Raw genomic sequence first — 15,556 nt, forward strand, 5'->3', positions numbered from 1 at the left:
GTAAGCCTAATTAGGCCACCAGTGTTTTATAATGCAAAAAAGGATACCTGCATGGCGCACATGAAGTGTTGCTGTGGAGATTAGCTTTATAATACAGGTATTGCTAAAATCATTTAGACAAAGTTGTTGCCAAACTTGACTAAACGAGTTCAAATAAAAAATGTTAGATAGACAGGCAAGAATATGCTTATGTACTTGTTTATGTGCAAATACATGTAGTTGTAAGTTGTATTAGTAGTATTAAATCAGTGTTTTTAATCATTTGTTTGTATTGTATATTAACAGGTATAGTTAATGATATAAAGCAGTTGTCTTTTGTCCAACAAAACCATCAAAATGTCAATAATGAGTTTATTGCATTGGGGTAGGTAGCACATATCAAAAGCAATACAGCATAGTCGTTCGAAACTGCCTTGTTTTAATGGCTGCATATTAAACTTACAAACTTCATAGACTTGGATGACATTTTGCTGTAATTTACCAAATAAATTCTTTCCGACGTTTCGACGTCCTATGCAGGTCGTCTTCTTCAGCGTAAATAACACCGAATGCGACTAGTACAGTGCCTGATAAAAAAGGAAAAATGATGGAACGCAATCACGTCACATTTTTTATCCTTTGTTGTCGTGCACTGTACTAGTTGCATTCGGTGTTATTTACCTTGATGAAGATGACCTGTATAGGATGTCGAAACGTCGATATCAAAATACATATGCCAGAAGAGCTCAGTAAACTTGTTACAGAATTTATTTTTCATTTGGTAAATCACAGCAAAATGTTATTGGTGTCAGGATTGTTCAGGGATTTTCGATTTTTAAAATGTATTTTTTCTAATGGTGAATTTTACGTTAAGTGTCGGACGGCCTGTGTCACGAAAGGGATGTAACCAAAAGTCACTTTTCTGCAAACATTTTACCTCAATGTACCACATGGACTCGACGTTTTATCGACAACACGGGTGCCACAAGACTGATTGCGTATTTTCGAAGAGGAGAGCTTGCTGCAGACAACTTTTGTAAGGTAAAGTCTCACGAGTATAGCCTTTAAATTCGGTACGTACGGTTTTGTTGGTGTTTTTCTTTTTAACCACTGGAGCGGACGTTGTGCACACAATGAGTCCCGTCGGGCTTTCTGCATCGTATTGCAAGCCGCTAGTTAATTTATGTAGAATTATGAGGGATCAGACGATCAGGGTACATTGGCTGGAACGTTGGAAGGTGGAGGCTTATCTTGGCCGGTTTTCGTTGAAAGCTCGTCTGCTTATATACCTTGTGTCACAAACCTTACAACTGGAACTCCAAAAATTGTTCTGCACGCCGGTAAGTCGGATTTAACAGGTTTTCCACAAAGGTTCAGTTCTGTGCAAATATAAGAAGTCATTTCGGAGTCAGGAGAAGAAGTTTATAGTGTGTTCTTTTGTGATAAGCAAGCTACAGGCATAACGTTTCGTTCTGTTTAGTCCCATCAGTGAAACTGGTGACAAAACATTAAGGGTAGAGGTTCGCGCAGCCAGGCTAAAACAATCTTATGTTTTTAGTGTAACAGTTTAACCAAATATGGAGTTAGACATTGATGTTTTGTATTTATTTTAGCTTCATTGTGCGGTGAAGACGCTACCGGCCCGGTTTATAACTTAATGTCTCCGAACTTTCCGAGTAACTATTCAATTTTTCTCGGTTGTGTCTGGAGATTTCAATTGGAAAGAAGCACTTCCCTGGTGTTTCAGTTTTCCACTTTTTCCATTGAGAATAACTTTGACCTTTTATACGTAAGTGAGTGGTTATTTGTTTTTAAATCCAAATCAGAACCAAAACAGACCGAACCAAATCTAGTCAAGTCTAAGTTTGATCTGGGTTCACATTTTCAAGTCCGATTTTGACCCGAGATTACATTTAACAATATAAAATGGGAAGGTTTTGCAGTCAGATCCTAATCAAGCTTGTTTTTTTAACAACAAAAGTCGTTTACTGGCTTAACATAAAACTTTTATTGAAACCAGGAGTGCACAACTTTTTTCCATAGACTCTCGCATTACAGATTTCCATTTCACCAACAGAAGTTTTTGTTTTTAGTCTGACTGTCTATTGCGACACCACATACATTGCACATTGTATGTTGTCTGTTTATTTAGTATTTGTAATTAATGGTAACTATGCTGCTAACAAATCTATCCAGACCCACGAAACACATCAGAGTGGTTTTTGAAACCAAAGTTCTGACAAAAAGTTTTATTCAATTAACCGACCCCAGATGTGTATTACGGCCTCATAGTTTTGTCTGCCCTGTCACGTTTTATGCGCCCCCGATTTGTACCAGAATTTTACAATGGTTCACTAGTTTAACATTATTTTCAGTTCAAAGACGATCAAGGAAATGTAGAAAGATTGACTGGTGATTATGATGGGGGTTTGAATCACACAGTTACCGCAACAAATCTTACTCTTATTTTTGCCAGCGATCATTTTCGTGCTAAGCAGGGATTTAATGCGACGGTCAACTTTCGATCAGGTTTGTGCAATTTGTTTCAAAACGCATTTTTCAAAAAAGACAAAAACACAAATCTTACAATGAAAATGCTAGGTACAGTTTCAAAAGTTAATACCGATGGAAATGATTTAAAACGATTTACCCTCTAGGTAATTGAGATTATTTTTAATTTATATACACTTTTTGGTGATTTGTCGTTTCATTACTTCAGGCATAAAGCTGTAATGTTTTATGTTGTAGAAAAGGGGAAATAAAACTTATCGTTTTTTTTGGTAGGTAACGACCATCCATTGCAACAAATTCCTTGTTTTTTGATTTGAAAGTGTAAGCAGACTAAAAGTTATGTAGTGTTTTTGTAGGAACGGAACAATCAACGAGTGTATGCCAGACCGAAGGTTTGACCATTCCGTAAGTTTTTTCGGGAGGGGGTGATGGTAACATTAAATAAACCCTAAAAAAATCCATAATGTTTAGGTGATTTTCGAAATTTGTTTTTTTGCCATAGCGTTTTTTAGACATTGCACAATTTTTTTGTACAAATAAATATAGGCACGATTATGAAGGTATAATGAAGTAAAATGTGGATAAAAAGTTGAAATGCCAGAACCAAATATTTCGAAATCCAGTTTCGTTGCACATGGATAAAACCGCATAAATCTATTGAAATGTCACCGATATATAAAACCCGTCACAGTCTCCGTTCTGCGTCAACTAACGTTTTACCCTCGCCAAGCTATTTCCGGCTTGGTCATTTTGTAGTGCAATTATGCCGTTATATGTGTTATTTCACCAGCGAGTAAACAACATCAACAAAAATTTAACGCAACCCAAACAAACATTAGATTAACTGCTAAAACGTGTTCTTAATGTAGTGGGCACTCTATTTTAATATGCTGCATTAAAAGTGTTTTTAGGTTGCTCTACAAAAACTCTACTGTCTAATATTTGCAGATTAACACTTGTTGAACAAAACACATTAGACTACGAACTTGGTGACACACTTTACATCGCATTGGACAGGGAAACTCCCCTTTCTCAGCTCAATGCCAAATGCAAGGTGACGGGGCCAGACCCGGTGTATGTGTTCGACATTGGACATTTGTGTGAAGGTGACTACAAGGTAACAAGCTATTTTATGTATTAACGGTGTGTGAAAAGATTGACAACGCTTCGACCAGGGGTGCCCAACCAGCGGCCGTAGGCCGCATGCGGCTACATGGTTGAGTTTGTGTGGCCGTAAATATATTTAGTAAAATATACCTACTGGCGGTCGTGACGTAAATAATACTTGTGATAAATATGATAAATATTTTGACTTTTAAACAGCTCCAAACAGATTTTGTAAGACTGTTAAGAGTATTACCTACTTTTATACACCTATTGTGTGAAAACAAAACAATGCAAAAAGGCACCACTTGTGTCTCAATATAGATTACGACACCATAAGGAGCTAAGACTGGTCGTCAGACTGTTCAGCTCGATCTACAAGTTAAAAATTAATCTGAGCTTTTTGGACGCCATTATATGGTGTATATATGTGGGACAAACCTATTGACTCACATCAGTATTTTAAAACAAAAACAAGCAGATAATTGACGACCGCTGGTGAAATAAGGTTCTGCGATGCGGCTATCGTAGCGAAAAGTTTGTGCACCCCTGGACTTAGACAAATTATCGGTTACTTTTCTACAATAAAAAAGGAAATTAGAAAAGACCAAATGTGTTTATATTTATCTCGCCAAATAAAATAAAGTATGACCATGGATTTGTTTTGTAACTTTATTGCGTTCGTATAAAAATTAATTACGTACGTTTTTGTATTAACAGAATGAGAACGATGTGGTGTCAGTGTCTTTCCTGATCTGGAGATTCCTAGCTCCGTCCACTGCCGTGATTCAACGCGAAGTTCAAAACAAGCTAAATGTGACTTGTTTATTTGACTCGAAACTACTTCTTTCGTCATCCAACATCCAACCACGCCGGGTAAGGAGACCACTTGGTCACATGTCACACGAATCCAATATTTTTGTCACATTTGTAATTGTTTTTGTGTGGAGTGTTAGTTTTATTATCACTACCATCCCAACAACTCGATAAAGTAGCCAATAAAAACACGAAAACTAAATTGCAGTTTTAAAATATCTTTATAGATCAGTCTTATTTTTATTTTATTTTTAAAACAAACAATGTGCAGATCCATTGAAATTTCGGCTAAGAATACAGGACATTTTGATGTTGCTCTAAATCTTTTTACAAACGGACATTTTAATGAGAGCTTGGCAGGGGAAGTCGCTGTGCCCAACTACATATTTGGTGCAGTTAAACTCAATGACGTTTCTGCAAGCAACGACGACTTCATTATACAGGTAAAAGCAAATACATTGAGGTAACAAAGGTTAATAAATTATAGTTCGTGTTTCATACAATGCTAACAATATAAGCATCATTTGGGTGCTACTTAGATTGTACATTTGATTTTAGTACAATTTTGCATACAGCTTGAAGAATGTTGGGCGACACGCGTTGAAAACTCCAGTAGTTTGCCGAGCTACCCGGTTATTATAAGCGGGTAAGCTTTACTTCTATTCAGTTTGTAGTGTGGGTACTTGGTTTTCCGAAATTAAACGGCACATATTATATCACTTTGCATAAATTTATGTGAATATAATTATTAGATGCGTTGCGCCACCCAGTGGAAGCGAGACAGCTGATGCAAAGATGTTGATCCGAAATTACGAATCCAACGTTGCAACGTTCAAGCTGATGAGCTTTTTGTGGACAAACTTTACCGATGCAGAACAATTTATCTACATCCACTGCGACGTGACCGTCTGTCAAAATTCAACTGGACAATGCCCTGGACAGGTAAGTTGAGTTTGTTTGTTTCTCTTATTGTGTTCGGGCGGATTGGCAATAACCGGATGCGTTATGCTCATAACGGGTATGTCTTCGAGCTGCTTGCCTTACTGCAAGTAGTGTGGATCTTTGAAAAGAACTTTTTAACATTCAATTAGTTGTTAACTTAAATTTAGTTCAATCAATGAGATTTCACTGGGTTTGTGCAATGCTGCTCAAGTTTTTTGTTCAGGAAAAAAAGGCGAGAGTGTAACTCTTTACCAAAGTTTATTTAGATTCTACTTAAGTTCTTGACCATAAACATAACACTAATAGGTAAGCATTAATATTAGCCTGTTCGCAGACATGTGGAGGTGTAGGACGACGATCTGTTGACAACAATGGACGCAACCAACGACTTTCTGCGGGGCCAGTTCACATCTTTCAAAACACCAAGTATTTGTTGCAAGGTAACATGGCAATAAGTAAATGTAAATTTTCGTACGTATTAACTTATTTCAATGACTAATACTGCAGTTCTGTTTTAACGAAGCAAATTATTATATTGATCAAGTCAAACCAATCGGGACATGTGACCTAGACCGGGACCACAATTTTTCGAATACGTCTGTCGCCCAAACACTTCAAACGAAATTAAACGTTAACTTGTTTGGCTTGTCCTCTATTGTGTTTCGCTTTCTTACGTAGTTCTTACCGCAAGAAACATACTCGACTATCCTATAACGAGAATATAGAAACTGAATTTACTTCCAAAATACAAAATGTAAAATATTAATCAAGTAAACATTGTTTGGTGGGTTTGAACCCCACCATCGGCTAATTTTGCTCCATGTCTTGTCGCACTGAATCAAATCAGTTTATTAAGAAAAAGAACCAGATCGGTTCGCCATTGAGATTGGTCGTATTGCGATGTATTTACATGTGTAAGAGTTTTGTTGGTCAGCATGAAGGTTCGAAGTCTGGTTGTAGTAACAATTTATATGCTCTTGCACACATATGTATTTTATAATGTTTTTATTTTTTATTGCAGACACTTCAGGAGACAGAGATAAAACCAATGAAGCAGCTGACAATGTCTTCCATCTTGTGATGTTTGTTCTTCTGGTTGCTGTAATTATCGGAGCCGGTTATCTCATATGGGCCATATTTGCCCAAGATCGAAAGTCTAAACAAATTGGTCTGTAGATAAATTTCTCAAATACTCAACAATGTATTATTCCTTTGACACAAAAACAATTAATTTTTTTATCATTTGTCCTCAAAACAACAAATTAAAACTCGGTTTTACAGTACATGCTTTATTGTTTCAGAAATATGCTTTGTCAAAAAAAAATTTCGTTGCTGTAGCAGAATATAATCGGATGCAATTAAAACTGCGTGTGTTCAGTTTGAGCCCCCCAAAAGATAAATGGTTTCCGTTTGAATAACGGCCTGGTAAAACTAAAACCTATTTCAGGGTTAAAGGGGTGCAAAGTGGGTGAATCCAATAAAAAGTTAGAAAATTATTTAGCATATCTTACATTGCCCCGACCAACGAAGCATGAAACTCCGAGATCATGTACTATGGTCAGGGGCCTGTGGGTGAACCGCTGGGTTATTTGGGGTCAACCTTCAGGAGGATCAGCTTTAGATCAATAGCTAACATCTAACATGGATTAATAACTAACGTCTGATTTAAAAAAATGAGGCACTGTTTCTCGACCAAACGCGTATAACAAACCAGCTTTAGACAGAAAAAAATACGGACAAAAACAATAGAAAGTTCCACGATATGTTTATTGTTGTGTTTGTCAAAAAGTGGTAATGTTTTAATTTTATGCACATATATCTTAAAAGGTGATGTACACTGGGGCAAAGGTTTAGTCCTATACGTTATTGTAGAAAGTGTGTGGCTGGAGTGCCATCAGGCAAGATGGTGTCTCGTGACCATAACTACAAGCAAAGACTTAAAATAGCTGTGTTGTCATTTATAAGTGTGTATTCAAGGTAAAAAATTACAAAGCAAAAATAATTGTACAGGAAGGGCTGAGGTTTCCCCAATTTGGTGTGAATATATTAATGCTTTATCAGTAAGACAAAATATGGCTTTGTTTAATATCAGGAAGATGCCAGATCAGAATACCCCCCCAAAAAAGGCTTTTTGAAAAAAAGTGATGCAAAATAATCTCTGTAGAAGGAATTTGCCTGTAGGATTGCCTTTCACAGCAGTGACGATCACCGAGGTCATGCGATTGGAGAAGTATGTTTGCCAAACACAAATAATTATAAAAAATAGCTTCCAATTTGTTGGATATTGTATTGGTTGTGTTAATTGTTCACTGGCCGACATGATTTTTATTTTCTGGCGAAAATGGTGACTTCTAATATAATTTGCTCATGCTGATTACGAATATAAGGTCGCTTTTTTATAATTTGTGATTTACAATTTTGCATTTTACTAATAATAACAAGCGGTTCTATGAAGTATTCCTTGCTGTTGGGTCATGGTTATTTTTGATTGTATAAGCTTTTGCTTGGTATAAGCATCGTCAAAGTGAATACATACGCTTGTTTGCCTCCGAACCCTTTTTAGTCTATTGTGTGGATGTTCAAGGTCTTATAGAGAAATTGTGTACTATGTATATTCCCAGTGACTGGTACCTCTTTGTCCAATAAGAAAGAAAAGTTGTTTGAATCAAAAATTTATTAAGTTAATGAACATAATTATATGGTATTAGGGTCTAGAGCCTGGGTTTAGAGGGTTAAGGTTTAAGCTGACAAAATCTTATATCCAATTGAGTAATTTAAGCGCCTTGTAGGCTGTGTTTCGTTTCACGTACGGAGCTCTTGACCTGTAATAGGGCACAAGCGCACTTAATACAACCATTTTTGAGTTAACTTTTCATTCAATTTTTGCAAAAATGTGTGATGTGTAGGTGAATTCTGACTGCAAATTCGGGATCAGCATAATCAAATTAGGTAAACTCAATTATTTGTTTGAAAAAAATAATGAAAAAGTTAAAAAATGTCGTCTAGTGAATTAAAGAAATATTTCTATTTGCTTTAGTCTGCAGGATATCTTCAAGTGGTTGACAAGCGAATCGCAGCGAGCTACTGAGCAATTTACGCTCGTGGGCTTCGCATTGTATTCTGCTCACTCTTTGCCTAAGCGTTATTTGCATTCTTGCATTGTTTAATTACAGCATTAGTTACGCTTAAAGTCTCGTTTTCCTTGTTGCCTTCCTCAGTTGTAGTTTTCACGTTTAATTGTTTAAACATTATTACGTTTATGTAGTTAATTACTTCACAATTCATTACAAAAATTGATGAAATGGTGAGTGAAGGTGTATGTAATATTGGGGAGATCATGAGATGCTTAATTCTACAGGGCATTTACAAAACGTAAACTGGCTAAAATGGATAAAACAAATGTCCAATGTTCGGTTGATGAGTTGGTCAAATTTTTTAAATCAATACAAAACAATGCAGCGTTCAGTGTGTAAGCTAAGAACAAGTGGGTGGACGCTTTACACTTTTATTTTAACATTATTTGTTTCGTAGAAGCTGATGCATTTTTTGTGTGTATATAACGTGGCAGAGTAAGGTGTGGTATTGCTGCTTTCGGTGATTTGTTTGTACTGTAACTAAGCAATATGGCTTAAAAAACGGTTGTGCAAAGTAGTTTTTAAAGTTTACATGGGAACTACACATCCACTGATCTCTATAAACACTGGATTGCGCTACTGGCCGTCACGGTTGAAGCAAATTGAAGCGTAATGGCGGCTGAAAAATAACCCCCAAAAATGCATTGCAGGCAATGGGGAGAGAGTGGAAAAATGATAAGAATTTTTGTTTTAGGCATTTGTATAGCGATTTTTGCAGATATGATTTGTAGATTAATAGGACGCATGTATTCGGGTGTGTAATAACCTATAAATATGCGTAGATTGACTGTAATGTGCATTAGTGTAGGTGTACTGGATATACGTTATTAAGTTAGTGTTAAAATAAATCATTACTAAGTGGCAAAATAAGTGGTTTGCGTGCTTTTTTGAGTATTTTAGACATGAATCTAACAAGATGGCTACTTCCTTCCGGATTTGGGTCATGTGATATTTGGAAGTGAAAAACGTGACGCAGCAAAATTGCTTGGAATTTTTTTAGGCCATCTCATTCAGGTGGTTTGAACTTAGTTTAGGCCATGTTTTTGTTGTGAACCGTTTACATGTATTGCAAGCTTGAAAATGCCGAACAGCGCATTTATATTCGAAAGTCGAGTTAAAACATTATATTAGAGCTTAATTTGGAACTGAGAAGTACTTTTGCCAACGGATGTATATTGCTGGCATTCAGTATAGTGATTTGATAGGCATTGCAGTAGATGTATGCATACAAATATTAACAGAACTGAATAATAAGTTGTGCAGCCTGTACGCCATGAATTATCTAAGAGCAAGATTCAGCACCCTAAAATCAAGTTTTGTTTCTGTTGGCAATGTCAGGAAAAGCTGATCATACTTAATTTTATAAGATACAGGTGAGTTAAATTACTCAAAACATTTTGTAAACTACATTTTAAATCTTAGTTATTGAGTGAAACAAGTTCCAGCACTTTTGCTATTTCAACATAGTTTGCATGAAATTCCTTGGCAGGCAACATAGCCGCATATATGCCGTAGCACTTGCAGTCCAGGTCTTGCTTCAATTCTAAAACTTGTCCGTGTGTTGTGAACTTGCGCTGTTTATAAACCATGCTCTTATGACTACCATGATTGCCACACAAAGCACACATTTCGCAAGGGCTCGACTGGCCGACGGGCTGTTTTGACGCATGGGCCAAGCTTCTGTAATTAGTCAGAAGGTTCCCCAGGGTACTTGCTCTTTTATAAACTACAGTCGCAGAAAGTTGTAAGTCCCTTTTCTTAGCTGTTAGCTTCAAGGCCTGTGGGAAAGCTGTACCCCAAGCTATCCTTGGTTTGCGGGATCGACAAGTTGGTGACGCGAACCGTTTCATCCAAGTTTTCGAAACACTTAAACACTGTTCTGTAATGCGTTCGGGAAACGCAGAACTTTGGCACTTTTCCCTGAGTCGTTCCAGACTGGTGAAATAGTCTTTGTCCAACTCATTCAGCCTTCTTAATCTGCTGGCCTCACCCAACACAATGCCCCGCAATACATGTGAAGGGTGATGGGAAGTTCCGTGCAGGAAGCAACGGTGTTTGCTTGTTTCTTTCACGTGGTCTTTGGTGACGAAATGTAACTTTGTAACACTTAAATAGCAGTGCAAAACATCAAGAAATTCCACACTCCCTTTCCGATCTCTATTGGAAAATTCCCGAAATGTGAGCTTTAAACCGGATTTGTGAAAAGCAGCTTGCAACGCTGACTTTATTTCCTTGGTGGCTTCCCGTCCAAACGAAATCCACAGAATATCGTCGATGTACCTTTTAAATATCTCAGCTTTTCTTATTGCTGGGGCGACCGACTCCACAACATAGTGCATAGCTATGTTGGCTAGGGAAACAGAATGGTTCTCACCGGTGGCAATGCCCTCTTTCTGTTTGTATGCCTTTCCGCCGTACTGTATAATTGCATTATTTATCGTAAATATTAGAAATTCGACAATGCACTTACGAGCCGTGGTCGGGATCGCAGTGTGACGACGAAGGGCTCGAGAAAGATACTTCGTTATCAAATCTCTAGGGATGTTAGGATAAAGTCCGACAACATCTGCAGCCGCAATAAATAGTTCTGGTGTTTCTTGATGCAACTGACTAGTTTGCAACTGCCACGCAACCAATGCTTTAAGATAGTCTTGAGTGTCCTTGCAGTATTCATTGACACATTTGGTACAGTAATCTATGCAAATTGGCTTAAGCAAAGATTCTAAAAACATTGTACAGCGAGAGAGGTAGGTATTCCCTGCTGCTTGTACTAGTCTGACCGGGATCTCTAAAGCTGTCACTTCCTTTAGGACATCCTTTCGCAGTTTGTGAGTTTTAAACAGCGGATATACATATGCTGGGTTGGTATTGGCGAAGTGCTTTGCAGTGGGGCCCGGAACCTTGTGGAACCGACTACTCGACTGTTTGACGCCAACCGTACTAAAAAGCATTACAGAACAGTGTTTAAGTGTTTCGAAAACTTGGATGAAACGGTTCGCGTCACCAACTTGTCGATCCCGCAAACCAAGGATAGCTTGGGGTACAGCTTTCCCACAGGCCTTAAAGTTAACAGCTAAGGAAAGGGACTTACAACTTTCTGCGACTGTAGTTTATAAAAGAGCAAGTACCCTGGGGAACCTCCTGACTAATTACAGAAGCTTGGCCCATGCGTCAAAACAGCCCGTCGGCCAGTCGCGCCCTTGCGAAAAGTGTGCTTTGTGTGGCAATCATGGTAGTCATAAGAGCATTGTTTATAAACAGCGCAAGGTCACAACACACGGACAAGTTTTAGAATTGAAGCAAGACCTGGACTGCAAGTGCTACGGCATATATGCGGCTACTTGCAACATATGCAGCGCGCAATACATTGGACAAACAAAAAAACGGTTTAGCACCCGTTGGACACATCACAGATCCACATGGAAAGAACACAAAGTAAATGAGGAAAATGACAATGCAGCATTATTGCACCACTACGCCACAAAACACACAGCAGTTTTTTCAACACACCCCGACATAACACAATGTTTTAGCGTAACGTTTCTACAGCAGCCGGCACCTAAAGACCTGGATGCATGTGTACCAAGTGGCTTAAAATAACACAGGCCACTATCAATATTCAAAAAACGGTTTTACCTAGATTGCGCTGATCCGCAGAGTTATTTCTAATCTTGCGCGTGTCTGTTGACGTTATCTTTTTCCGTTTTACGCCTCTCACCTTTTCTCCTTTTTTCCGCCGTTGCGTCTGTTTTTTCGTCCTCGTTACTTTACGCTTTTGTGCTCGTGTAAACTGTGTTAACCAAACTAGACATAAATGCTTTTAGTGTTTTAAGTTTTTTACTATTTTATTTTGTTTGCTTTTACATCTGTTCTCTTTTAATTTACTTTCGTTGTTTGCAGTTTTTAGAGACTGACGATGCCTGAATAGGTGAAATATATATCTCGAATATACCAACACATTGTCTAATGATTTTGAGTCAGAAGCACTTGCTTCATTTACTGAAAGAATTTTGACTCAGTGATCGTGGATATTTACATGCCTACTATTAGAGGGACAGATCCTGTGAATAGCATTTATGTTTACCCAACCTTAACATGTGTAGCAAAAAGATGTCGGTAATAGACGCGATTTCAACGTCAGTAAAAGTCGAAAAACTGACGTCGTTGTTAGACGTCGAAATTCCTAAATTTTGTTGCATTTTCGACTTAAGAATGTATGCAAAAAGACGTCGGTAATAGACGCGATTTCAACGTCAGTAAAAGTCGAAAAACTGACGTCGTTGTTAGATGTCGAAATTCCAAAATTTTGTTGCATTTTCGACTTAAGAATGTATGCAAAAAGACGTCGGTAATAGACGCGATTTCAACGTCAGTTAAAGTCAAGAAACTGAAGTCGTTGTTAGACGTCGAAATTCCTAAATTTTGTTGCATTTTCGACCAAAAAATCTTAGTGGAAACGACGTCTGTTCCGAACCTCATTTCGACGGCGCGGTGCCTGCTGGGAGGGCCATGTTTTGACTGAAAGAACAGACAATTCTCCAATGGTTTGAGTAATGCTGGCTCAGGCTGCACATGCTTCCTTTACAAGATACTTAGAATCCAGTAGTACTTATAACTATCATTGAAAATACTTCTTGAAGGTTGTGATGATATGAATTTTGCAAATAGTGATATGTACATCTTCTGTCTATTTTACTTGTTCTGGGGCGGCATTACGAACACATCTCGCTAAGTTTAGCGAGCTCGGTATTTACGCACGACCTCGTTAAGTTGAGATTTGGTATTACGAACCCCCGTCTCGCTAACCGGACCTCGCTAAACTCCTCGCTAACTAACGAGGACTTCAGACCACTCGCTAACGCCAAATTGTTGTTGACAAAGTCAAACAGTCACGTCGGAAATCAATTGTGGCTACGTATTTTGTTGGTAAATGTTTGTACAAACGAATAAAAAAATGTCGGTTTTAATTTAATTGTAAAATGGCGTTTGCGAAGAATAAGTGTATTGGATTGATGCCATCAATTCACGAGGATTTACACATTTTCCAGTTAAAATAAATTGCAAAAATTCCGGTAAAAAGTGTCTGATGCCGGAAGAACAAGAAACATTTAAGCCATTGTACCAACCGTCCGTGTGGTAGTGACTCAAAATTGTTTACACCCTCCATATTTTCTTTCAACACTCTAGCTATAAGATGAACGTGTCAAGATAGGTTGTTTTTATTGCTCACAGAAGTTATTTTGTGTTTAATTTATAACATTGTCAAGTATTTTTTTAAGTACTTGTCCGTTTTATAATGTGTCTCAAATCTCTGCCTGCAAACACTGCCATTGAGGAACCTCCACAATAAATGCAATGATCTGCATGACAATATTGCCAGATACTGAAGTGATTCCATTTTAATAACATGATTATTCAAACAGCATGTACTTGTGTTTATTAGAAACAATGACAGTGTGGCATTACATGAATAAAATTGAAACGAGAAAACAAATAAAACACAAAAATTTTGAACAAATTGACAAATGAGTTGTTCTAATATTCCTTGCGAGGTAGGTAATACACAGAAACACTAATGCACATAGTACAAACACCATGTACAGTATTAACACTGAACAAAATGTAATTTTTAAGTGCCTAAGGCTGATTGTACTTTATTCAGCTTTTTAGCAGTCAAATTTGACCTGTAATTTTGGTCACAATGCTACAATTTGGACTTATTTTGTGTGTGTGTCCAGCAAGCCTCTTTCTGCATCATGGTTTTGGTCTGTCTCTTTGTAATGAGGACACTGGTTCTTATTTTGTTTTAAATCTGTAATTAAAAATTAATATGTGATATTGGGATGGTTAATTAAAGATGCAAACCATAAAACCTTATGAAATAAGTTGTACAAAACATGTGTTTAGGCATAATAAAGTTGTCATTGTTTCAAACATAAATGAAAATCACCCCAATGTCACCAGTTAGAAATTGTAAATCATTTTATAAAGTGCAAACTTCCGTTAATCACAGATCTTACCGTATTATTATGAAGCTCCAACGTTTTCTTTTCACAAAAAATATACCAAAAGATGTTTTGCACCTTTTCTATGATACGAAGCTTTCATTTCAACTGTTGTCCACGTTTCAATAAATTCTTGTAATGTTCCTTAATGTTCTTATGCTACTTATAAAATCAAATAAACAACTTCCAAACTCTTCGTAAATTAGGAAATCCAAACATTTTGAGGTTATATTGCAAATTTACATAAAAAACAGCATAAATGACAGGCTAAAATTGTTTGTCGCAAGGTGTCGCCTAGCGTGGCGTGACGATTTCGCCGAGTCAGACGTCTTTTTTCTTACGATTTTGACGCATTCTCTCGTATTTGCGTCAGGCTTTAGCGAGGCGTTTGCGAGGACACTTCGTAATACCAAATACTTCACCGAGTTCCTCGCTAAAGATTTTTTTACCGAGCTCGGTAAGTTAGCGAGCGAGGAAGTGTTCATAATGCCGCCCCTGGTGCATTAACTGTTACTGAATACTTCATTGAAAACATTTGCAGAGGTTTAACTATATTCTATCATTTCTGTGCATTGACTGTGTAATAAAATCACTAGTAGTAGTTTAAAAACAGCGCAAATTTTTGTATTGAAAACAGACAAGATAGAGTCACAGTATTAACGCAATCACTCCATTTGCATACATAAACAGAATCATCAACTGGTTTGCTGAAGAAGTACTTGTAAGTGATTAAACAAGGAAAGAATGCAGAGAAGCACACACAAATGATCAAACACAATTAAAACATTATAACTCTGTAAGGTTAAAAAAGGCTTTAAAAAATTGATTGGTAACATAAAATAAGTAAGTCTTACCAAGCACAGTGCATACAGGTCCTTCTTGGTTGCAGGTTGATATAACTTGTTCATCATTTAAACTTCCTAATACATCAAACTATGTCCTAGTATTAAACTGCTTTTTTAAATAACAGCATCAACTTTCTACACGTAGAAGAGTGGTTCTCAAACTTTTTAAGCATGCAGCACATTAAAAAACAAAAATTTCCTTCCGCGGCACACTTTGCAC

At 37.3% G+C, this 15,556-nt stretch overlaps 2 protein-coding genes across 2 annotated transcripts; both read left to right on the forward strand.

Moving 5' to 3' along the window:
• Positions 1 to 280: 280 nt before the first annotated feature.
• Positions 281 to 6,716, forward strand: LOC145219028 (uncharacterized). The gene is made up of 13 exons (XM_080086436.1): positions 281 to 364; positions 854 to 1,020; positions 1,169 to 1,319; positions 1,593 to 1,768; positions 2,355 to 2,508; positions 2,847 to 2,895; positions 3,439 to 3,607; positions 4,315 to 4,471; positions 4,681 to 4,853; positions 4,986 to 5,056; positions 5,163 to 5,352; positions 5,687 to 5,792; positions 6,374 to 6,716. Exons 1-13 carry the CDS (start codon positions 337 to 339, stop codon positions 6,526 to 6,528), a joined length of 1,746 nt encoding a protein of 581 aa, XP_079942562.1. The 5' UTR covers positions 281 to 336; the 3' UTR covers positions 6,529 to 6,716.
• Positions 6,717 to 11,172: 4,456 nt separating this feature from the next.
• LOC145219006 (uncharacterized) lies at positions 11,173 to 13,897 on the forward strand. The gene has a single exon (XM_080086423.1). The coding sequence runs from the start codon at positions 11,472 to 11,474 to the stop codon at positions 12,084 to 12,086; it is 615 nt and encodes a 204-aa protein (XP_079942549.1). The 5' UTR covers positions 11,173 to 11,471; the 3' UTR covers positions 12,087 to 13,897.
• The last annotated feature ends 1,659 nt before the right edge of the window (positions 13,898 to 15,556 follow it).

This window comes from Phallusia mammillata, chromosome 3, assembly GCF_965637545.1.
Source record: "Phallusia mammillata chromosome 3, kaPhaMamm4.hap1.1, whole genome shotgun sequence".
Lineage (NCBI taxonomy): Eukaryota > Metazoa > Chordata > Ascidiacea > Phlebobranchia > Ascidiidae > Phallusia > Phallusia mammillata.

Bases quoted from the DNA above. Each gene is read 5' to 3' on its own strand.
- LOC145219028 (XM_080086436.1), top strand. From the start codon at position 337: ATGTCAATAATGAGTTTATTGCATTGGG. The intron at 1,021-1,168 runs GTAAAGTCTCAC...TAATTTATGTAG, and splicing joins CTGCAGACAACTTTTGTAAG to AATTATGAGGGATCAGACGA. The intron at 1,769-2,354 runs GTAAGTGAGTGG...CATTATTTTCAG, and splicing joins ATAACTTTGACCTTTTATAC to TTCAAAGACGATCAAGGAAA.
- LOC145219006 (XM_080086423.1), top strand. From the start codon at position 11,472: ATGAAACGGTTCGCGTCACCAACTTGTCGATCCCGCAAACCAAGGATA.